The 25,292-nt window shown below is 41.9% G+C and overlaps 1 protein-coding gene across 9 annotated transcripts in view; it reads left to right on the top strand.

The window, feature by feature from the left end:
• The window catches only part of PHTF2 (putative homeodomain transcription factor 2), a 119,597-nt gene that overhangs the window by 3,036 nt on the left and 91,269 nt on the right, over positions 1-25,292 (top strand). For 7 of the 9 annotated variants that reach the window (XR_011502277.1, XM_070506029.1, XM_070506030.1 and 4 more), the window contains exon 2: positions 25,024-25,103. The exons of 1 other annotated variant lie outside the window; for it this stretch is intronic. Coding sequence is in view for 5 of the 8 variants with exons in the window: in XM_070505993.1 (XP_070362094.1) it covers positions 25,059-25,103 (45 nt within the window). In the remaining 3 variants the exon portion in view is untranslated. Of the gene's footprint in view, positions 1-10,856; positions 10,964-25,023; positions 25,104-25,292 lie in introns of those variants that run through there. One more of the 9 variants, XM_070505998.1, reaches the window with a different exon arrangement.

Raw genomic sequence — 25,292 nt, forward strand, 5'->3', positions numbered from 1 at the left:
CTCAGCAACAATCTTCCTCAAGCAAAAAGAGGAAGATTGGCAACAGATGTTAGCTCAGGGCCAATCCTTGCCCTCCCCCCAAAAGTATTTGGGAAGGTCAAATTTAAATGGTAATTGTATATAAATGTGGCTGGGCAAAGTGAGTACCTATTTTGGTGCTTGGAAATTAGGTACTTAGTACTAAAATTATAAGAAAACCTCAACAGTTTGTGCATTGTTACATTTTTATTTAATATTTACCTTTTAATACTTAATTTCCCCAGTGTCAATTAAAACTTCATTTCCAGGGGGCCGGGCCGAGGCCGAGTGGTTAAGTTCTTGTGGGCCACTTCGGGGGCCCAGGGTTTCGCTGGTTCGGTATCCGGGGTGCCACCGTGGCACCGCTCATCAGGCCTTGCTGAGGCAGAGTCCCACGTGCCACAACTAGAAGGACCCACAACTAGAATATGCAACTATGTACTGGGGGGACTTGGGGAGAAAAAACAATTAAAAAAAAAAATGATTGGCAACAGTTGTTAGCTCAGGTGCCAATCTTTAAAAAAAACAGCAAAAACAAAAACTTCATTTCTGAACGTGTCCAGCGAAAAGCAAGCATTCACTGTCTCATTGAAATATTTCATTCAAGGGTGTGGAAGAAGACTAACACTGCTAGAGCCACTTGCACTTAATTCGTGGGATGTATTTTGGGATTAATTAAAAAATAAGAATCTTGAAGTGACTATTGCCTTCCTTTAACCCTTTTACCTAGCCTGTAGCCACATAGCGTCAGGATTGCACACCACCCTTTGCATATGTGATGACTGTCTTTTCTGAACCAAAACTTCAGACGTGACAGTTGGCCAGAGTGTTTTGAGCTGAGACTGTTCTTGAAAATCCAAGAAAAAGTCCCATGCTTACATCTTCCCCTTGGATTAGCACAGGACCGTAAATACTCACATTGGGTTTATAAATGTGGATCCTTTGATGTCCAGAGTCATCGCTGAGTTGAAAATATTAAAAGACATTTGGGAAAGCTGCATTTTTAGTCCAACTTGTTAGCCTCATGTAAATTGCTAAAATGACACAAAATGGAGAGGTGAGTTTTCAGATGAGAAAAAACCGACTGCTTCCTAGAACAGGTGGGTTTAGAGCACCAGGAAAGAAAATATGCTGGACTGGATTCTCAGTAGTGCACAGGAACTGGGGCAGGAAGTGGCTGTGGCTGAACCTCTGCCTGATAATAATCATAACATGATTAAATTTGACATTTAATGAGAGGAAGTAAAGGCAATAAAAGTGCACTGTGTGCAGCTTTCCAATTTCAGAAACAGTAGGGGAAAGGCCGTTCAAAGTGTATCTACGGAAATCTTGAAGACGTGTAGGGGCCCTCTTCCTTGTTGCAAGAGGAAAAGCACTTAGTAAGACACTGAGCAGAGAAAGGTCTGCCACAGAGAGCAAAAGCTTAGGAACGTTCTGTGGCACCAGTGTTGGTGCTCTGTAGACCTGGGTTCATGTCTGACTTTTGTAGTCCACCAGTGGTGCATCTTTGGGCTCATTACGTAATCTTTTTGAGGTGCAGTTTTACTTAATCATAAAATGAAAAGCTCTATTTTGAAAGATTTTGAAAATTAAATGGGCTAATGTAGGTAAAGCACTTGACACATTGCCTGGCTCATTGGACGTGCTCAAAAAATGGTTGCAGCAATTATTTGACTAAGTTGAACAGGTGTATTTTTTGAAAAAATACAATGCTCAAATAGAGTAAGAAAGCCAGAAAACGGCAAACCAATAAAACCTTAAAAGGAGGCAGTAGCGTGTTATATAGGTAACAGGCACAGTTGACTAAAGAATCGAATCATTGCAACCACATACAAAAGAAGGGAAAAGATGGGGAGAGAGCCTCACATTCTCAAATTTTTTTCCTGAGGAAACTAGGTCGAACTCATTAAACCGGATAGAGTAAATAAATGGGGTTTTACTATTCTCAGCGACAATAAAGAGACCACTGAAACTGGGTCTCTTGTACTGTGATTTAAGTATATCAAGGAAGGGAACTTATTTTCTCAAATCTCTTAACCACCTTCTTACTTATCCCTAAAACGTTTTTAACAGTGAAAAGCTATTAAGTGTACAGTTGGACAGAAGGCTTTAATTGTAAGTAATCCTGGGAGATAGAGCCGTTTAATTTAACTGCACAGATTTCCCAAGTGCTGATTCCATGTATCCCATTACCTGCTATATGTGTTTTGGTCACTGAATGTCTACATGTAGCATATGTTGAGAAATAAGCATATCTTCTCGTTCCCAAACCTGTTTCTTCTCTTGTATTCCCTATCCTAATGGATGGTTCTTCCAGTGTTCAAGTCAGGAATCAGGGAGCATCCTTACTCTTCTACTCCCCAAACCTTTTATGTTGTCGGTCACTACATTTGGTCATTCTCTCTACTGGTTGTCTGTGTTTTAGTCATGCCCTGTCCCAACACTCACCCCTGATTAAAAAAAATTCCTTGCCACTGACTTATTTCAGACCCTTGTCATTTCTTTCCTGGATTATTGTTGTTCATCTCCTTACTGTTACTTTAGTCTCATACTAGTCAGTTCTCCACACAGCTTCCTTTCGGAATTATTGTGCTGAAACACTAATGTAATCTTATCCGTAGTACCCACATGTGATGGTTGATGAACGTTTGATCCGTCCATATTTCTTAAACTTAAGACAATACTAAATAACTTGGATAGCTATGCCTGAATTTTCTTTGTGGGAAATATTCTAACTATGAATTAAATTTCTTTAATAGGTAAAGAGCTAGTTGATTTCTTTCTTTCGAGTTAGCGTTGTTTGTATTTTTTAAGGAATGTGTTGATTTAATCCAAGTTGTTAAATTCATTGGCATAAAATTGTTCACAATATTCTCTTGTTATCTTTTTAATGTCTATAAGATCTGTAGTGATGTCCCCTCTTATTCTTAACTGTTAATTTGTGTATTTTCTCATTTTTTCCTGTTCAATCTGGCTAGAGCTTTGTCTGTTTTATTGATGTTATCAAAGAACCAGCTTTTGGTTTTCTTTGTTGGTTTTCTGTTCTCAGTTTTGTTGATTTCTATTCTTTGTTTTTTCCTTTCTGCTGTTTACTTTGCATTTTATTTGCTCTTGATTTGCTAGAATCTTGAAATGGAAATTTAACTCATTAATTTATTGTCTTCTCATATAAATGTTTAATGATACAAAATTCCCCTCAGTACTGCTTTGGCTGCATCCCACAAATTTTGATATGTTGTGTTTTCATTTTTATTCAGTTCAAAAACCCTTGATGATTTGTGATTTCTTCTTTGACCCCATTGGTTACTTAGAAGTATGCACATGAATTTCCAAATATTTGGGGGCTTTTCAGATACTGATCTCTGGGTTAATTTCCCTGTGGTCAGAGAGCATACATTGTGTGATTGTAGTCATTTTAAATTTGTTGGGACTTGTTTTATGTCCCAGAATATGGCCTGTCTTGGTAAATGATTCATTGTCCTTGAGAAGGGTGTTGGGTGGAGTGTTCTGTAAATGTCAGTCAGATCAAGTCGATGGATGGAATTGCTCAAGTCGTCTTTGTCCTTACTGATTTTATGTCTACTCGTTCTATCAGTTTTTGAGAGAAGGGTGTTGAAATCTCTGACTATGGTTGTGGACTCGCCAGTTTCTCTTTGCAGTTCTGTCAATTTGGCTTCATGTATTTTGAAGTTCTGTACTGGATGCATGCGTATGTGGGATGGTTATGGTCTGATGAACTGCATCCCTTTGTTATTGTGAAATGGCCCTCTTTATATCTGGGAATATGCTTTGCTCTGAAATCCACTTCCTCAGTATTGCCACACCAGCTGTCTCTTGATAGTATTAGCGTGGTATATCTTTTCCTGTCCTTTTACTTTTTACCTGTTTGTGTGTTTATTTTTAAAGTGAATTTCTGGTGGTAGCGTATAGTTGAGTCTTGCTTTTTTTAATACAGTTTTCTAATCTCTGCTGTTTAATTTAGGCCATTTATATTTAATGTGATTGTTGATATTGTTGGATTTAAATCTCCCATCTTGCTATTTGTTTTTTATTTGTCCCGTCTGTTCTTTGTTCCTTTTTGCTTTTTGCCTTCTTGTGTATTATTTGAGTATTTTTTGTGGCTCTATTTTATGTCTTTTACAGGGTTGTTTATTATCTATAGCTCTTTTTTCTTTTCTTTGGTTTGTTTGTAGTGGCTATGTACATCTGTAACTTATCGCAGCCTGCTTTTGAGTAAAACACCACTTCACATATCAGTAAGAACCTTGTAACAGTATGCTTCCATTTACCCCTCTCAGCCTTTGGGCTGTTCTCATACATTTTCATTCTAATTATGTTATAAATCACACAGTGTATTTTTAGCTTTTTAGTTTTAAATGGTGAGTTCTCTTTTTTCCCCCCAACGTTCTTTCTTTTTCTTTGTTGAGGTAAGAGAAGTTTATAACATTATCTAAATTTCAGGTGTACGTCATTGTTTTGATTTCTCTGTAGACTACATCATGTTCACCACCAAATGACTAATTACCTTCCAACACTGTACACTGTGCCCTGTCACCCCCTGCTCAGTGGTCAATGGTCAATTCTCTTTTAAAGGGATTTGAAAATTATTTTTAGAACAGAAGGCTCTTAAATTTACCCACGTTTGCCATTTTCAAGGCTCTCCATTCCTTTGGAATTCCTTTTCCATCTGATACCATTTTCCCTCTGCCTGAGGACTTCCTTTAGCATTTATTGTAGTGCTGGGCTTCTGCTGAGGATTTCTTTCACCTTTTGCATATCTGAAAAAATTGTTTTTTCATGTTATTTTTGAAATATATTTTTGTTGGGTATAGAATTCTAGATTGACAGTCTTTTTCTTTCAGAACTTTAATGACATTTCTCCACTGTCTTCTCATCTGCATTTTCCCAGCATGAAATCTATGGTTATTCTTCTTTGTTTGTTTGTTTTTTTGGTGAGGAAGATTAGCCCTGAGCAAACATCTGTTGCCAGTCTTCCTCTCTTTTCTTGAGGAAGATTGTCCCTGAGCTAACATCTGTGCCAATCCTCCTCTGTTTTTTGTATGTGGGACTCCACCACACTATGGCTTGAAGAGCAGTGTGTAGGTCCACACCCAGCATCTGAGTCTGCAAACCTTGGGCTGCCGAAGCAGAGCACGTGAAGTTAACCACTGCACCACTGGGCTGGCACCTGTTATCCTTATTTTTTATACCCACAGTATCTTTTTTCTCAGGTTAAGTTTTCTTTTTTGAGCTTGTAATACTTTATAACATTGTGAAATTTCAGTTGTACTTTATTTGTAAGTCACCATATATCTGTGCCCCTTTTCCCCTATGCCCACCCCCCAGCCCATTTCCCCCTGATAACCACTAATCTGTTCTCTTTGTCCATCTGTTTATTTTCCACATATGAGTGAAATCCTGCAGTGTTTGTCTTTCTGTCTCTGGCTTGTTTTCCTTAACATAATACCCTCAAGGTCCATCTGTGTTGTTGCAAATGGGACGATAATGTCTTTTTTTATGACTGAGTAGTACTCCATTGTATATATATACTACAACTTCTTTATCCATTCATCAGTCAGTGGGCACTTGGGTTGCTTCCATGTCTTGGCTATTGTGAATAATGCTGCAGTGAACACAGGGGTGCATAAGTCTCTTTGAATTGTTGGTTTCAAGTTCTTTGGATAAATACACACTAGTGGGATAGCTGGGTCATAATGGTATTTCTATTTTTAATTTTTTGAGAAACTTCCATATTATTTTCCATAGTGGCTGTACCAGTTTGCATTCCCACTAGCAGTGTATGAGCGTTCCCCTTTTCTCCACACCCTCTCCAACATTTGTTACTTTTTGTCTTGGTAATTATAGCCATTCTCACTGGTGTAAGGTGATAAATCATTGTAGTTTTGATTTGCATTTCCCCAATGATTCATGTGCCTATTGGCCATCTGTATATCTTCTTTGGAAAAATGTCTGTTCATATCCTCTGCCCATTGTTTGATCCAGTTGTTTGTTTTTTTGTTGTTGAGTTGTACGAGTCCTTTTTGTTTTTGGAGATTAACCCCTTGTCAGATATATGGTTTGCACATATTTCCTCCCATTTGGTGGATTGTCTTTTCATTTTGTTCTTGGTTTCCTTTGCCTTGCTGAAGCCCTTTAGTTTGATGTGGTCCTACTTGCTTATTTTTACTTTTGTTTCTCTTGCCTGTGTAGACATGATATTTGAAAAGATCCGTTTAAAACTAATGTTGAAGTGTGTACTGCCTATATTTTCTTCTAGGAGTTTTATGGTTTCACATCTTACCTTCAAATCTTTAACACGTGTTGAGTTAACTTTCATGTGTGGTGAAAGATAATGGTCTACTTTCATTCTTCTGCATGTGGCCGTCCAGCTTTCCCACCACCATTTGTTGAAGAGGCTGTCTTTTCCCCATTGAGAGAGTTCGGCATTCTTGTCAAAGATTATTTGACCATATATGTGAGAGTTTATTTCTGGACTCTTCTACTCCATTGGTCTGTCTTTATGCCAGTACTACACTGTTTTGATGACTATAGCTTTATGTGATAGTATTTATTATAATATATTTTAAAATCAGAAAATGTGAGTCTTTCAACTTTGTTCTTCTTTTTCAAAATTATTTTGGCTATTTGGGGTCCCTCAAGATTCCATATGAATTCCCAGTTGGATTTTCCTATTTCTACAAAAAGTACCATTGGCATTTTGATAGAGAGCACGGTGAATCTGTAGGTAGCTTTGAGTAGTGTGGACATCTTAGTAATATTGAATTTTCTAGGCCATGAACACAGGATTTCTTTCCATTTGTATTTGTCTCCATTAATTTCGTTCAGCAGTGTTTTGTGTATAATAGCTATTTTAACATTCTTGCTCACTAATCCTAACAGCTTTGTCATCTCTGGGTCCATTTCTAGTAGCTCATTTTTCTCCTCACTGTGGGTCGTGTTTCTTTGCATGAGTTTGAATGCATGGTGCCAGGCATTGTGAATTTTGTTGTTGGGAGCTGGCTTTTCTTTGCATTCTTTTAAATATTTTGGGCTTTGTTCTGGAACACGGTTAAGTTAGTTGGAAACAGTTTAGTCTTTCAAGGCCTGCTTTTTAAGCTTTGTTAGGTGAGAGCCGAGCATCCCTTAGTTCAAGGCTGATTGAACCCACTAGTGGGGCAGTACCCTTCTGAATATTCTGGCTGTTGCCATTATTCCAGGGTTTCTCCACTCTGGCTGTGAGCTTGGGTAATTGTGCTGCCTGCCGCTTTCTGGCGGTTCTGTCCCTGGCTTCAGGTGGTTTCCCTGCACACACGTGCTGGTCAGGACTCAGCTGACAACTCGGGGATGCTCTGCCGCGCTCCAGAGCGCTCTGTGCCTCTCTGTCCTCTCTGGTGCTTTGCCCTGGGAACTCCAGGCGCCGTGGTGTCCCTGAACTCAAGTCTGCCTCCTCAGCTCGGGGGGAGACTGTCGGGCCTGGTTGCTCTCCTCACGCTGAGTCCGGGACGCTCTGCAGGCGGTGCGCTCCGGACACCATGGGCTCACTTGCTCCCTCTTTCAGGGGTGGCTGTCCTGTGCTGCCTGCTGCCCAGTGTCTGAAAATGTTTCACGTATTTTGTCCATTTTTTTAGTTTCTAAGGTGGGAGGATTAATCTGGTCCATGATATTCCACCATGGCTGGAAGTTGAGCCCCCTGTATTTTAGGTTTTAAAGAAATAATATAAGTGGAAATACATAAAGTACCATTTTTAGTATTATTTTAGTCAAATCCCATGATTTTAGAACGTGTTAGTTTTGCATAGCCAGAAACAAAGTGTACCATGTGTTTTCACTGGATGAATGTGTCTGTGTTCATCTTCCTCACATTCCTGTTTCACCTGAAACAAATGTAAGGAATGTATGATGAGTTAAAAGGCAAAAACTAATTACATTTCCTTTTTTTAGAAACCAAATTCTCATTGACAAAAAATGTGTGAGTATGGAAAACATGACTAGATTTTTACTATAGGAAATTTATGGGAAGTGTTTGTTTCTCTAATAATTTAGTTTTAGTGTAATAGTTTAGTTTTTATCATCGTTGGAAAATATTTGCAACCGTGACTAAAAATACTGCTATGATCCAAAAATACCTTTTATATTTTGAGTGGTCAGTTTAACTTAACCTTGGAAATAATAGGTTTTAAGGACTGTTAAAAATCTCCCTGGAGGAATGGGCTTAAGATGTTGGAAGAGTAGTCTAAAAACCTATCTTCTCATTGATCATAGGCGACTGGAACGGCCTTTTCCTTTTGATGGAGGTAGATTCTGTGAATTGGTAAAATCAGAACCTACGGCTAGTTTTCTTGTGCTTGCCCTGGGCTTCTCTTCCACGGCAGCCACACTAAAGGAGAAAATAAACTCAATTATAAGAGGAAGACTTTATGTATATTAGGTTGGTAATTTGTGTCTAGGAAATTAACATGAGAAAGGAGGTATTTTAAAACCGATCTAAAGCTTATTACAGTTATTTTCTTCTTTCTTTTGACGTAATTTCAGTCTTCAAAGCAAAGTTGCAAGAACAGTATAAAGAATTTCAATATAACTTCACCAAGATTAACCAGATGTTAACGTTTTACTGCATTTGCTTTATGCTTATTTTTGTCTACAAACGAATTGATATACATTACTTTTTTCCTGACTCGTTTGAGTCATGATACTCTTTTACCTCTTCATACCTCAGTTTTGTTTCCTAAAAACAGTCATTCTCCTCCATAAGCACAATGATCAAAATCAGGAGATGTACACTGATACAATGCTGTTATCTAGTCTGCAGATATTATTCACATTTTACCACTTGTCGCACTGCTGTCCATCATAGCGACAGGAAACCCCGGGTCGCGTACTGAGATTAGTGGCCGTGTCTCCAGTTTCCTTTAAGCTGGAACAGTTCTTGAGCCTGTGTCTAGTTCATGACGCTGACTTTTTTTTAAGTGTTGAGGCCAGTTATTCTGTGGAATGTTCTTCAGTGTTAGTTTGGTTGATTTTTTCCCCTCAAAATTAGATTCAAGTTGTATACCACAGACATAATGTTGTGTTCTTTCCAGTGCATTTTCTCAAGAAGCAAATGCTGCGATGTCTCCTGTTGCTGGTGGTGGTGACTTTGATCATTTAGTTAAGGTGGCATCTGGCAGCCTTCTCCACGGTAAAGTCACCGTCTTCCTCTTCGTAACTACTAAGTACGTTGTGGACAGAGACTTTGATTATGTGAATATCTGATCACTCTCAGACTTACCCATTAACTTTAATATCTATTGATGATTCTTGCACAGATCAGTTATCAAGGTGGTTGCTTAAAAGTTCCCATGACAAGGAAAAATCTAACCGTATGAAGTGATGGATGTTAACTTATTGTGGTATTTTGCAATATATACATATATCAAAGCATTATTTTGTACAATTGGAACTTACTGATGTTGTATGTCAGTTATATCCCAGCAGAACAGGGGCAAAAAGATAGTTGCCAAATGGTGATTTTGTTTTTTTTTCCAGTTCTCTATTTTCTTCTATGTTTATTAGCTGGCTTCCTGCCATAAAGAAAACCATCTTTCTCTTATTCTTTCATTCATGCATTCATATCAGTATAGACCCTTTGATCTTATTTTATCCTTTTGTCAATGTCCATATCATTCTTTAAGCACTTTCTTGATTTCTGACCCGAAAAGATGTTCCGGGATCACCTTGTGCTGCGTCTGTGCCAGCCCTGGGACCAGCCATTTCTGCAAGGAGCTTTTGTTTCTTTTACTATAGAATGATCTTTAGAGGTTGGGTTGCTAGATGTGCTTATTGCTACTGGGGAATTATTGCTTCTAGGCCGTCGCAGTGGACGTAGCTAAGTGTATTGTGTACGTATGGGGGGGTGTGTATGTGTGTGAGATACACCTTTATTTTCGGAAAAACTATGGAGTTAACTATCGTCACAGCTGCCAAAGATAAAAGAGTGAATATATTCTTAGGCTACGTGACCAAGTGATCATGTTCCTCTTAGTAAAGGTTATAAGTCCATTGTGTTTTGCATTTCAGACAAATAGATTATTTTCCTGACCAACTAGATTCTGTGAATTATTTAGATCTTATCTTAACCTGGATGATGAGAGGTCCGCAAATCATGTTGCGTGAAGAACAGTTGAAGGAGCTAGGGACGTTTAGTCTGGAAAAAGAAGGATTAACAACAGCATATACTTACTATTTAATTTGAAGGCAGAGGATACGGTGAATTTATTCTGCGCTCCTTTGGAGTAGGTGACAAATACAGGTGAGTGGAACTTAGGAGACATAAAGTTGTCTCTGCAGGAGGAGAATTTGGAGGCCAGCTCCCTGCTAATGGGATGAGCTACCTTGAAAACCTCAAACTCAGTTATTACTTCTCTTCACTCAGAGGGAGAGTTTATTTTTATGTGATTAATTTGTGCCGTGGGAAGTTGGAACTACTTGGAAGATGTCTGAGTGCTTTGTTTAGTGGCTCGGTTGATTGTCTCACAAGATGCCTCATGAGGATTGGGTTCTCTTCTAAATAAGTGTAAGAAATAATGTGTTGATAGTCTCCTCTTGGATATTTATGAGGCACAGAAACATATTAAGGGCTCCGGGAAGCCCTCCAGTAGGGAAGCTTGTTGGACGTTTTCTGAGGTAGTTTAGGGTGTGGGTTAGGCCGCAGACGCAGTGTAGAGTAGTCGTCTACATGTCATGACGTTTAAACCGAGATGTGTGAAGGGATCACCGAGGGGCGGAGCGAAGTTAGAGAAGAGGTCCAAGGACTGAACTCAGGGGGAAGAGGAGAGCCAGCAACCACACTGAGGAGGAGTAGCCAGCAAGTTAGGAGCAAACCTGAGAGAGTGGTTTCCTGGAAGCTGAGGGAGCAGAGTTGGAGGAAGAGGGAACACAGTCAGCTGTGTCGTGTACTGCTGGAAGGGTGAGTAAGTTGAGCAGCCGAGACCTGACCATTGGGTTCTGCAGCTGGAATCATTGGGGTCCTTAAAGAGAGCTTCCGGGGGAGGGTGGGCGGTAAAGGTGACTGCATTGAAGAGAGGAGGTGGAGGAGCTGGGGGAGGGAGCACAGTTCTGCTGTGGAGGGGAGAGGAGAAAGGCAGTGATTGCTTTTGTTGAGCGCCTGCTCTGTGTCCCACGTTGTCGGAGAGGTTGGGCGGCAGTGGAAGGAGTGAGCCGCACGTCGCTGAGCTCGTGCCTTTCTTAAGTGGCAGGTGTACCGTGTTTGTAAAGTACGTGTCTCTGTGCTCTGGATTTGAATGGGCTAGAAATCGCAGTATTGGCTTCCTATTTGTGGAAAATTCCCTCAGATTAGCAGACTGGTGTAAGCGTCGTGCCTGTTAAATTCTGTTGCGTTCCTGAATTTCTCCGCAGTTTGGGCCAGTTGGGTTGGCAGTCAGTAGTAATATGGAACCAAGCCCCCAGAATTCGTTTTTATTGACCCTGAATTCATGATCTGGACATACTGATAGTGGTGTTACATAACCTGGGGAGATTTGGTGACCAGTCCTAAGTCCATCATTTAAAACATGACTTAGTTTCCACTTGTGCGCTTGTCCCCTAGGAATTATTCTAGCGCATTTAAAGCCGTATGTCGTAATTTAAGTTGGCCGCGTGACCCTAGGAGAAGACGATCCGGGGCCCACAATGTGGTTTTCATTTCTGCTTTACCGTTAACCCTCCTCTACTTTCTTAGAACTCACTCCGAGCCCAGGCTGCAGGCCCGGTTACAGCTGATTCCCGTTAGTCCTGGACGTGGTGTCTGATAAGGGGGCGGCAAATGCTGAATTAGTGAACGCTGAAGCCGAGCTCCCGGGCTCACCTCCTGGGAGCCACTGGTCACGTTTTCATAAACCGATCAATACGTATGTTTTATACGTTTTTCTGTTTAAAGGCACTTCATTTTTTATTTATTGTTGATTTATTAACATTGAACTTATGGCCAACAGGCTTATAGCTCATATGTGAACGAAAGTTATCGAACACACAGTTTCTTCATAAGGCACATCGCAGCCTTGTCTTATAGTTAGGGACATCAGACAGCACTTCAGCACTACTTTTGTGGGCCATTTTAAACAAAGAAATCAACAACAAAAAGCAAAAAAGGCAAAAAGGGGCACTAAATAGACCACACACAGGGCACTTGTTTACAGTGTGGGAGCTGTCTTAAGAACACAGAGCATCACTTCATTCAACCTCAGCTGGAAACGTGCGCATCAGGCAACTCACATTTCTTGCTACTCTCTGCATGTCTGCAAATGACCAAGAAAGTACTGTGAGTATTGATTTTGAGCTTAAATAAATTTTAGCCAGCAGGCAAACTTGCAAATAACGGAACCTGCAAATAATGAGTATCAACTCTAAAGCATTAGGTAAAAGGCGGCTGCCCAATATGTTAAATGAATGTTTTTGAGTAGATTTACATAACTGAATCATACTTACGAATATTAGGATTCCAGTGTACTGATGGTATAACTGGAAATTGAAATTTAAAACTTGGTTCAAGTTGTATTTTTTTTAAAAGATTGCCACCTGAGCTAACATCTGTTGCCAATCTTCTTTTTTTTTTTCCTCTTTCTTCTCCCCAAAGCCCCCCAGTACATAGTTGTGTATTCTAGTTGTGGGTCCTTCTGGTTGTGCTTTGTGGGACGCCGCCTCAGCGTGGCCTGACGAGCGGTGCCGTGTCCACGCCTGGGATCCGAACTGACGAAACCCTGGGCTGCCAAAGTGAAGCGTGTGAACTTGGCCATGGGGCCAGCCCCCAAGTTGTAATTTTTATCAAAGTTTGACCGATACATATTTTAAGAGTACAGTTCTGGTACTAATTCCAATAGGTGTTTTTTCCACACTGCCGAGCAATTCGCCAACACCAGCTGGGTGTCCTACGATGTAACTCAGTTCTGACACTGTCTTCCTGGACATAGCATCGCGTCCCGCAGGTTAAAGGCTGGGTCCCACAAGACTGCCCACCACCCGCTCACGGTGCTCTTCACGAGTCCCGGATTGGCACCTGTGCTGCTGACTGACCTGTAGGTGGGAGGTCCCCACGTCCCCCTCCTTGGGCTCGATTAGTGTGCTGGAGCGGCTCACAGAAGCAGAGAAACAGCTCCTTTACTAGACCACCTGTTTATTATAAAGGATGTAACTCAGGAAGAGCCAGATGGAAGCGATGCAGAGGACCAGGTGTGTGGGACGGGGCCTGGAGCTCCAAGCTCTCTGAGCCGCTCTCCCCACAGCCCCACTCGTGCACCAGCCCGGAAGCCTGCCAACTCCATCCTCGTGGCTTTTGAGGGAGGCTTCCTTACATAGGCACGATTGCTTAAATCATGGCCGTGGGAGCCTGAACTCAGTCTCCAGCCCCTCTTTCCTTCAGGAAGTTGGGGGGTGGGGGCGGGACTGAAAGTTTAGTCTAGTCCCACCTCGACTCCAACTTCCAAGGCTGCCTGAGTCACAGTCCTTGAACCTTCTATTGACTTTTCTACTGTGAGTTAGGTCGATATTCTCCTCTCTCCGCTGTTATCCTCTGCTTTCTCAGATCTGCTAGGCCAGTTACTAGTCGCCTGTCTTCTCTCCAGCTTCATTTTGTTGGCTTTCTCTCTGTTCTCCCGTCCTCGTGTGTGCCTTTGCTGGAGTTTCAGTTACGTATGGTAAGGCCTGTGTTTAGTCTACCGTTTTTTTCTGGTAGTTTGAAATATTTAAATCTTAAACTGCCCTGTAAGTAATTAAGTCATTTGAACACCATGGCTTATGCGTTCTCACAGTTCAATTTCCTTTGATAGTCTGGGTCTAGAAGAAGACAGAGTAACTTGTCAAATAGGTCAGAACAAGGAGACGGTTATCTTAGACAGAGGAAATATTACCGTGTCTAGAAGGCCAGGAGGAAGGTGTGTGGGAAATTTGGGAAGCCACATGGTTAGACTGTGGGATACGTGTATGGGTGGCAGGTTGGGGAGGCGCAGTAAGAGCTGGTGTGTGGAAGAAGGTGGAGATTGTGGACGCTGCTGGTTGTGGAGGCGGTAAATCTGTGATCAGGTTGTAAACGGAGGGTCTTCCGTATGCTGTGCTAAGTGAACTCTTTTCTTAGGCAGTGGGAATTTATTAGAGATTTTTAAGTGGGAAAGAAACTTGATGAGGTCAGGATGGTGAAAGTGAAGAAATAATGAGAGACTTTTGGAGTAGGTCTGGTGGTGGATGACGTGGGCTTGTGCCAGGTCTGTGAGCGTGGGGCGGGGGGAGGGTTATGTGAGAGATGTTTGGAGTGTGATAAATAGACTGTTACTTCATCCCTTCCTCTTTATTGAGTGGCTCCTGGGTGCCGGGCATAGAATTGGCGTTAGTGGGAATGGAAATGGGAAAGAGACAGCGATGCTAGGACTCCTAGTTCGAGTAGCACATTGAGTAGAGAGTAAAAGAGGAGTAGATTTGAGGGAGGAAAATGCGTTTTAGTTTTTGTCTTGTTGGAGGTAGTTGTAACAGGTCCACAGAAGAGCTTCATCTGTGGCCCTGTATTTTCTGCTTAGTATTTGGAACTTATAAAAAGAACTGAAACTGGGTGTCTTCTCTTTACTTCCTTCTGTTAGAAATAACAGAAGGAGAAGTGCAGCTGTCGTTAGTTTAGACTGCTGTCTTAGAATATTTAGATTTTACTTTTCGGTTGAGTCAGTAACTTAAAAGATTGTGTTTAGTACATAAAAAATAAATGTTAAAAAAAAGTAAATCTAGGGATTTATGAGTGAAAATGAAGATCACAGAATTTTTCTTGACTAAAACCAAATGAAAGAAGGGAAAAGTAAGTTAGGGAAGGAGAGGGCCAAAGAAGAGGTGTGTGCATCCTTGTGCTGGATACTTCAAAAAGTGGAGGCCAAGGGAAGAATGAGAGGATAGCGGGCACATAGGACAAGGCTTGTAGTTCCAGCCCCGTCTCCCAGAAGCCAGACTAGGGGCGGGTGGGGCCTCCAAGACCGTAAGCATTCTCGCCAACGCTCTCCAGGGGAGATCTGAGTGCTGAGTAGCAAGCAGTCAAGGAGGAATCCTTGAGAAGCCCCTCCATCCTAGTGCTGAGCCTCCCAGAGGCAGGGAGCATTGCCCTTTGAACCGTACTCTGATTAAGGGCAGGAGCCAAAGCCCAGAAGGCAGGATAGCCCTCTGACTGGGGCATGGATCCTGGAGCAGGACTCTTAGTGACATTTCCGGAGTGGCTCTTCTCAGTCCACACTTAGCTCTCACTTTCCCCATTTCCCAGATCTTCAGGTTATAGAGAAATAGATGAAAAGCAGTATCCAGTTCTCAAACTGAAGTTTGTGCGTGTTGCTTGCACATGTGTGCAAGGAAATAAAAATGGTCCCACCTGAGGTGAGAAGGGTGTTGCTCCTGTCGAGGAGAACCCACTGGGTAGCACAGTAGGTGGCAGCTCAGCACAGCACCCCCGTGCTAACCAAGATCAAGATTTAAAAACCAAAGGCATGGCAACTCCACAGCTGTGCCACAGGAGAAGAATACAGGAAAGAAAAGACCGTGAAGCGACCGCACTACGTGAGGATAACTCGCATCCCTGAAACAGAGGCTCCAACAAATGGAGCAGAAAAAGCATTGAGAAATATAATGCAGACGAGAAGTTCTGAATAAAAAATACATTTGCAGGTTGAAGGCACTAAACACCAGGGAAAAATTTATGAAATGATTAAAATTGACTGTACCCTAGTAGTCCTAACTTCAGAAAGGAGAGAATTATCTTGGCATCCCGGCCAAAAAGAGAACATGACTTACATAAGGGGGAAAAGTCTCACTGGCTGTGAACTTCTCAGTTCCAGTCAGTTCCAAAAGACAGTAGAACACTGCTTACAAAGTTTTGGTGGGAAAAAAGTGTGAACCGAAAGTTTTATCCCCAGCACTATCAGTTAGATTTGGTGTGGCTGCTGCTAACAGTGGCTAAAACTGTAAGGATTTATAGTCTTGGGTACGAGAAGTGTGGAGGCAGGCGGTCCAGAGCTGGTACGGTGGCTTCACCAGTCAACCCAGGTTCCTCCCTGTCTACGAGTACGCCTGGCTTCTGTTCTCAGGACCAGCATCCACAGTGGCTGCTGGAGCTCCAGCCATGGTAACAGCACACCAGGGGGCAGGAGATGGGAAGGGGGAAGCACAAAAGGGCTTTCTCCAACTGTCGGATTCTTTAAAAGGGCCCAACTGTAAGTCCCACACAACACTTGTGTTTGTGTCTGGACCAGAACATGGTCACAGCTACACCAACTGCAAGAAGGGTTAGGAAAGGTCTTTGTTTTGGGCAGCAGCGTGCCCAGCAAAATTTTTGCAGAAGGGAAAGGACGGTGGAATAACGAGAATCAATTAGCAATCTCTAGTAACATCTCCTCCTCTACTTTTTTTTTTTTTCTTTTTGCTGAGAGGGAGATTCGCCCTAAGCTAACATCTGTTGCCATTTTTCCTCTGTTTTATACGTGGGATGCCTGCCACAGCGTGGCTGCCAGCAAGTGGTGTGGGTCTGCACGCGGGGACCAAACTCCGGGCCACCGAAGCAGAATGTGCTGAACTTAACCACTAGGCCATGCGGCCAGCCCCTCGTATTCTCTTCTTTATCAACCATTTCTTCTTCTCGTTCTGCTCTGACTTCCGTCTCCTCCACTCCTTTGAAATGGCTCCTCCCAAGGTCATTTCTAACCTGTGTTTGGTTAAATCCAGTGATCTCTTAGCAGCCCACTCAGTCTTTCGTGAGACCCTCCTCTCTTGGATTCTGTGACATCACACTCACCTGCTGTCTTTCTCCTCGTTTTCTCTTCTGGCCTCTCTAATTCCACTTCCTTTGAATAGTAGCAGAGGGTTGGGCCCTTGTCTTGTCTAGTTGTACTCCTCTTAGGTGATATAGCTCAGTCACTTGATTTTATTGAGGTGATCTATGAGAGGCTCACATCTTAATTACGCATGCATTGGGTCAGTTTTGACAAATGCATAGACCTGCATAACCCCCCTCTGATTTTAAATATGGACTGTGTGTCTGGCTCCCAGACTCGTGTCTGCATCCCGCATCTGCATCTTGAGCTTCAGTCTCATGTGTCTAACGACCTGTTTGACTTCTTTATTTCTCTGTCTAGTACATATTCTTACCTTAACAGGTCTATTTTTGTATTTACTCTCATAAATCTTTTTTATTTTTTGTTAAAGATTTTATTTTTTCCTTTTTCTCCCCAAAGCCCCCCGGTACACAGTTGCGCAATCTTCGCTGTGGGTCCCCCCAGCTGTGGCATGCGGGACGCCGCCTCAGCGTGGCCCACTGAGCAGTGCCATGTCCGCGCCCAGGATTCGAACCAACGAAACACTGGGCCGCCTTCAGCAGAGCACGCGAACCCAACCACTCGGCCACGGGGCCAGCCCCATAAATCTTTTTTTTTTTTAATGTGTGTCCATCTCAGAAAATGGTTCAAGCCAAAAACCTGGATTCCCTTCCTTAATCCCTCCCCTCACCTGCCCCATGCTAGCCCATTCTCAGATCTTGTTGGTTTTACCTGTAAATACAACTCAAAACTGCCCACTTATTGCCATCTCTACTGCTTACACCTGAGCCTGATGTGCTGTCATTTTCTGCATAAGACTAAATCTTTCTTTTTTTGTGAGGAAGATTGGCCCTGAGCTAACACCTGTGCTCATCTTCCTCTATTTTGTGTGGGATGCTGCCATAGCACGGCTTGATGAGTGGTGCTAGGTCTGCGCCCAGGATCCGAACCTGTGAACCCTGGGGCTGCTGGAGTGGAGTGCGCCGAACTTAACCGCTAGGTCACCGGGGCTGGCCCAAGTCTTTCTTAATTCACCTCACTGCTTCCACTCTGAGCTCCTGCGTCTGTCCATTCTCTACACAGCTCTCAGAGTGGCCTTTGCATCACTGCTCTGCTGGAATCACTTCAGTGACTTCCTGCCTTTTTAGTAAAGTTATTTCCTATGGGGCCTATGGCCCTGCCTCCCTTTCATACTTTATGTTAATCACTGTCACCTGTGTCTGTCACACTAGCTTCCTTTCTGTTTCTTAAAGATGCTAAGCTCTTTCCCGCCTCCAGGTCTTTGCGTCTACTGCTCCCTCTGCTCAGCCCCCCCTCACTTCTTGTTGTAGCTGGCCCTTCTCATCCTTCAGCTCTCGAATCACATGTCATCTTGGAGGGGTCTTCTTTGGCCATTCTGTCCCAAAGCACCCCACCCCGTCCCAGTGACGTCTCCCTGTTTATTTCTTTCATGGCACTTCCTCGACACAAACTTGCCTTGTTTGTTGTGCATTTTCTATCTTTTCTGTTTGCAGTGTAAGTTTCATCAAAGCAGGCATCTTGTTTTTTGGGTTTTTTTCTTCAGTTGAAGATTGGCCCTGAGCTAACATCTGTTGCCACTCTTTTTTTTTTCTCCCCGAAGCCCAAGTCGTACATCTTAGTTGTAAGTCATTCTAGTTCTTCTGTGTGGGATGCCGCCACAGCATGGCCTGATGAGCAGTGCCTAGATCCATGCCTGGGATCCGAACTGGTGAGCCCCAGGCTGCCGAAGAGGAGTGTGCGAACTTGACCACTCGGCCACGGGGCAGCCCTGGGACCTTGTTTCTTGTTCCCTGTTGTATCCTCAGTGCCTAGAATAGTGCAATATTAGTAAGTGTTGCATAAATAAATATTTTCTTAAATAATCAGATACTGGCTGAAACATCTCTAAAGTAATGTTTTTCAAATTTTACTCATAGTATTTTTGATGAGGTTTAGTTAGCAATTTTTAATCTCTAAGTAAAATCATTTTGAAGATCTGTTAAACCTTTAAGCCATTTAAATATCACTTGGTGCATTATTATTTTGGTGGGGAGTTATTTAGTGAATGTTTCTACTAGAGGCCGGTAATAACATATCCATATTTGAGTGGAACCGGATTGGTTGATGGTAAAAAATACTTGAGAGTAAATGATGAAGTTAAGCCATTTAAATGGATCGTGTTTCATTCTTGGTTTTCCCAGGCAGCACAACAAATAAAACAGGAAGCATTTGCCCAATACACTGTCAATTAGGTATTTAAAGGACCTTTTAAATATTTTTTTAAAAAGCCCAAAAGAATGCTCAAGGACTGGTCACGATTTTGTAGATATGTGCTGAAGTTTAGAAACCCTGAAATTTGAAAAGCTGCTTTAAAGGACGTACGGGGTGTGCTGGTTGTACCCATGGGAGGTGCTGCAGAGGGCTCCGTGGGTAGTGTTAGGATTCTAACTCCAGGGATGCTTTTAGATTTCATGATGGCCCAAAATGTTTTTATAGATACAGGTTTAGAGAGAAGTTACTTGCCTGTAATTTTTCTTCTCTTAGGTTAGGTGTTATCCTTGAGCCTAAAATACGCAGTCTCTGCCTTGGTTTCATGAAGGAAAATAAAAATTACAAATATTCCTTTTTTGAACTGGTGTAATACAAAGTGGGTACTTCTGTTTATTGGACCTCATTTTGCGTTTCATTTTTCTATCCTAAGATTGAAAACAACTTTGAACATATAGTGTGTGCTATTTATTCTTCACGACATTTCCATGAAATAACACCCTCATTCCAAAGGAAGAATTAAAAACTTTCCAAGAAATTGTCGCCATTTATAGATCACGATTTGAAGGGTTTCTTCTGCCCATACCAGTTGCCTCTGCAGAGTCAGACTTTTTTCCTAACTTCAACGTCAGTATGAAGAATTCGTTTTGAACCTTAACATTTGTTACGTTTCTAAGGGCAGAACAGCTTTGTCCCCAGTGTCTGAAGTCTGGAAAGGCTGTGGAGGAGGCAGCTGAGTTGTTTTTAACTTTAGTATTTAGGAATGGGGTTAGACCACACTTGGCAGGTGTGGCTTAACTCTTTTTCATTGTACTTTTTAGGTCGGCAAATAGTTTATCTGTTGGTTGAGTGACATGTCAGTAAATAAACCAGCCATGTTTATTCTACTTCACAATGTTTTTGACCTTTTCTCGTTAGGAATGAGTGTGTTTCTGTGTTTCTGTGCGTGTTGGGGTCGTGCAGGGTTGGACGGAAGCATTCTCAACACTGGTCCTTTAATTCATTCATTTGTGATGGCGCTTTGGTAGGCAACTTTTAAATTTGTCAACATCGTGTTTAATTATACAAGAAGCTAAGGGGAATTCAGAGATAGTAAAGACATGGGACCGCTCTCAAAGAACGTGCAGATAGGAAGGGGGCACTGACAGACAAGTACACGAAAGTCCGTACAACGCAGTATATTAAGTGTAATGGGACACACGACAGGATTAGTGCAGGAGTTTGGGAGAAACTAGTAGAGAAAGTGGAACGTAGGAGGCCTTGAAATCCCCCTTGTTTTGGAGAGAGAAGTGCTAATTTTGACACAGAGGTACAGAAGTGTAGGAGATGTAATGTGGGTGAAACGTAGGAAATATGAGTTGATGCTGAGCAGTACTGTTCGTTGAGTAGGGTAGCATGAGGATTTAGAGGCTCTAAATTCAGTTCTACAGGATAGGGGTCTGAATACAGTCCACAGGATAGGGGATCTGAATACAGTCCATAGGATAGGGGTCTGAATACAGTCCACGGGATAGGGCTCTGAATACAGTCCACAGGATAAGGGGTCTGAATACAGTCCACAGGATAGGGGTCTGAATACAGTCCACAGGATAGGGGTCTGAATACAGTCCACAGGATAGGGGGCTGAATACAGTCCACAGGATACGGGGTCTGAATACAGTCCACAGGATAGGGGTCTGAATCCAGTCCACAGGATAGGGGGTCTGAATACAGTCCACAGGATAGGAGGTCTGAATACAGTCCACAGGATACGGGGTCTGAATACAGTCCACAGGATAGGGGTCTGAATCCAGTCCACAGGATAGGGGGTCTGAATACAGTCCACAGGATAGGGGGTCTGCATACAGTTCTACAGGGTCGGGGTCCGATTACAGTTGTACAGGGACGGGATCTGAATACAGTTCTACAGGGTCGGGGTGTAAATACAGTTCCAAGGGCAGGAGGGTGTGATACATGGTTATTGAATAGGATGATGACGAGATCGCAGTCTGAGGGGATTTACATAAACTACTTTTTAAAAATAGCATGGTTCCCATTTTGTCTAACAGTTTCTACTATGTTGAATTCCCTATTTGTAACACCGATTTAACTAAAGGTAATGTCTTTGGTGTGTTAGTAACAGAATGCAGAGGACCTCTGTACACTATTGGAATCCTCTCTTTTGACCTTTGCTCGGTTGTGGAGCAGTTGGCTGACTGGCCCTGGTGAGAACGGAGGCCCGAGAACTCAGCAGCGTATCCACAAGCAGACAGCTCTTAGTGTCACAACTTGGGTGTAGAAGGCGGTGCCCCTGGGGCTTAGTCACTGCTCTGCTCTGCTCTCTTTCCTCCACTGCTTGTTATAATGTCCTGGGTACTTAGGGAGACACAAAGGAAGGAAAATGCCTCTTTTTTTCCTTGAGAGTTTACATATGATCGAGTGACGTGTGTGGCTGGACAGCTTTGCATTTTCAGTTGACTGCCACATCTCTGGGTACAGATCAGTGCTGCAAGAGACCTCAGGCTTCAGCGTTTCAGTCTAGATGGACGCTCGTCGGAAGCTTCACCTTAGAGGAAGTAGCGTTTGAACTGACTGGACGGATGGAGGGGTGGAGAAGAGGAATGGGAGGAACAGCACGAGCGAGCCTCAGGGTGGGCGTAGAGTGTTTTCTGAGCATAGGGAGAGTCCCTGGAACAGAGGAATTTGTTTCAGAATAAAGGGAGAAGTACCTTGTGACGTTATGTACTATTGTATAGGCTGATGCTTTCTAACTTAGGCAACGGTGAAAGTCCTGGGGATTTCTCTGGCCGCCTCTGCACAAAGAATACTCCTGGGCAGTACTACACTCGACAGTGAGGTTCTGTAAAAGCTGCCTTAACATACTCTCTCTCCGTGGTCATCTTTTCCCTGCAGCCTGGTCTTTGGCATCATACATGCATTTTGTGTGGACCATGACATGGTAAAGAATAATTTCAGATACGTTGACAAGGTGTGATAATTAAAGCACATCAAGGAGAGAATTAGCTCAGAGAACCTCTACAGCAAGATTTGAATGTTATGCCAACAGTTGGTTCTGTGGTTTTGTAATTGGATTATTTCCATATCTTAGTACCCCTCCTTCTGTCAGATCAGTTGATCGAAAAAGATTAAGATTCTCTTTTTAAAGTACCCAATAAACTTCCTATGCTACTTTTTTTTGGTAAATTAACTTTAGTGTCATAATTTAGCATTAAAACACTTATATATCATGAGCCATCATGATAATAGAGACTATAAACCCATGTTCCTGGACTATCGGAATCAAAGACGTTGAAAAGGCTTTAGAAATAATCTTTATTATTCACGAAATCGTTTGTTGATTTATTAATTCTTGTTTATACTCGTGTGAAATTTGGGTGTCTTGGCGCTTTGTCACGTGTCTGATTCAGAAATCTATCTCAGGACGCTGTAAAACCTGTTTTAAAAATAGGTATGAGCCACTTGGTGTCTCTGAAAGGTGGTTGACACAATGGAAAAACTATTAAATGAATTTGCGGAGCGAACCTGCCATTACTGAAGACAGATCTTTTTAATTGGTTGACTTTTTATTTCTGTAGATCTAAATAACTACAATTAAAATATTTAGAATATTTTGTATCTAGTGTACTATTAGAGATGATTTTTGAAATTTATTTCTAAGTGTAGCTTGGTATAAACCAAGTATATAAAAAGTTATCTTTCAGATCATTTTATTTGAAGCAGGCAACGTTTTCCTCACTTCCATTTAAGATTATTTTTTAAATTCTTACTATTTATATGTGACCATTTAAATATTACCCAATTATGTTAAATATTTCATACATTTAATAGATTGGGTGAATAAAAGGTTCTTTTACATTTTGTATGTGAAATGTATATTAGTTACACTCCTGGAGGAGTAAGAGAGAGGATCTTCATCTGATAGATAATCTGGAATTTTTGTCAGTAAAGATTGGGTGAAGTGAAAGGAGGGTAAAAGGAAAAGTTGATACTCTCCTCCTTCTGTACCGTCTGTTGTAGTTTACCTTTGGCGAGGGCTGAGCAGGAGTGGGGAGAAGGAGAGTTCTCACCAGTTTGGGAAACACACACAGTTGTCTTGACAGACAGACAGAGTGAAGGCGTAGTGTTGCCGGCAGTAGTCCCCTGGCAGATGCAGGGGAGAAAACCTCTGGGAAGAAACATGGTTCAAGCTGACGAATCAGCCCCAGAGGCCTCCAGGATGGAAAGACCAAAATGGGAGATTGTGAGTCAGTGAGGGAGCGTGTCCGCGAAAATCCTTGTGGGAGAGATGAAGGTGGGCACCGTGACGAGAAACTTTAGTGGAGGCGAACTTCGAGGTCTCTGGATAATCCACCTGTGTGGGGCTGAATTGACTGTGCGATTTTATGATAATCAGGTAGCTATTTTTATTTTAAATGTCAACCAAAACTGATGACGTGTATTTCTTCTCTAAACTGTTTGCCATGTTTAGACAAGGAAATATAAATACTTCCCAGTTCCTGTATTGCAGAACTTTTTCACATAAAAATTTAATAATTAATTATAATTGAACATCTACTGTATGCACCGGAGTGTGGTGGGCGTCTTATGTATATTATATTACTTGCCACTCACAAAAACCCTATAAGGGATAGATAGGTATAGTTATTCCTATCATACAGTGATAGAAACTCGGTCAGGGAGATTAAGAGACTTCTTCACTGAGAGAGTGGAAGACGCTACCTGAATCCAGGTCTTTCAACTATATGCCAGGGCATTTGTCAGGAATTTCAGAACATAGTTTGCTTGAATTTGATATTTAAAGGTGGAATCAGCATCTTGGGAAAGGTAATAAAATAATCTGGTATATAACACTGTCAAAAATGCAGGCATTAAGTAAATTCTGCCTTAAATTTTAGAGGTTGATCATCTGAACATTTGAACTTGCCAGTAATAATTTTCCTTATATTTGAATCCTCATATGCTTCCAAGTTTGTTTGGGGCACGCTGTGTAGTGGGAGCACGTGTGCGGTTGCAGACCTGCCTGTGCCAGGATCAGCTCAGCAGCCTCCTGTCCTCACAGGGGCTCCCTGACAGCCGGTGTGGCCCGGATGCTCCTGGCCTGTGTGTAATGAGTTCTTGGGCACGTATCTGTGTTAGAACCTGTGTAGGTTCATCCTTAACACCATACCCAGGGGTGCCCTCCATGCCAGCCTGCTCACGAGTAGAAAAGTATTCCAGAGTTAACTGGAATCCGTCTGGAATTAAATCTCTCCAGAGCCAAGGAATCGTTAAGTTAAACTTTTAGACAAACACAAAAAAGATGCCTGTGAAATGGCCTGTGGTAAATTTCTAAATATTAGCAAACTGGGGTATCTGGGAGGTCCTTAATGTTACTTATTCTTGTGTAATTAAGTGTGATACTGGCTTAGTATTTATCATAAATTCTTTAGGTTTCTTCAGTTATTTGGTTCAACTTTATGTCTACTGAGCATCAGGGAAAATTAAATATGTATGATTATAAATTTTGGCATGTCTATCAAGCCGTCCTTTAGTGACAGTAAGTGACACTGGTCCCTAGATAGAAACCACAGCAAAACTGATCTGTAACTAAGTGAATGAATGGATTCCTGTCATACATGAATTTATAAAGGAAACATTTCCAGTATAACCTGGGAAGTTCTCAAATTTATTTAAAAGGCTTGTTTAAAAAAATTTAGCTATCTTGTAAGAAAATTCAAGTGTTAGATTCACGTGGAGAAATCCTTTTTTTCATGGCAGCTGATTTTTGTTTACTTAAGGGAGCGTGTTGCTGAAGTAGTCATGAGGAAGAGTGTAATCTAAGTCTAGTCATACACCCTTGCCCTGCAAGTAACCGGAGAGTTATGTGTGCGTGTTGCTCAGTCTCCTGTTGGAACGTGGAAGTAAAGTGGTTTCTATGTTTTTCTCTCTTGCACAGCCTAAAATGACAAATGTGTGATTTCAGTGGAATAAATGGCGTCCAGAGTCACAGATGCCATAGTCTGGTATCAAAAGAAGGTAAGTTGACAGTCAAAGCTTTTAACCTTTTAGATGTTTTTATTTTAAAAATGCATGCTTTTCTTTTCTTTTTCTTTTTTGTGCTATGGGTTTATGTCAAATTTTACCTGAAATAATGACAAAGTGGATTTCAGGATCTTTTGAGTGGAAGGAGAAGAGTATTTTGGTTTTCCTTGTGCTGATTTTGCC

The sequence above is a fragment of the Equus asinus genome, chromosome 1 (assembly GCF_041296235.1).
Source record: "Equus asinus isolate D_3611 breed Donkey chromosome 1, EquAss-T2T_v2, whole genome shotgun sequence".
Lineage (NCBI taxonomy): Eukaryota > Metazoa > Chordata > Mammalia > Perissodactyla > Equidae > Equus > Equus asinus.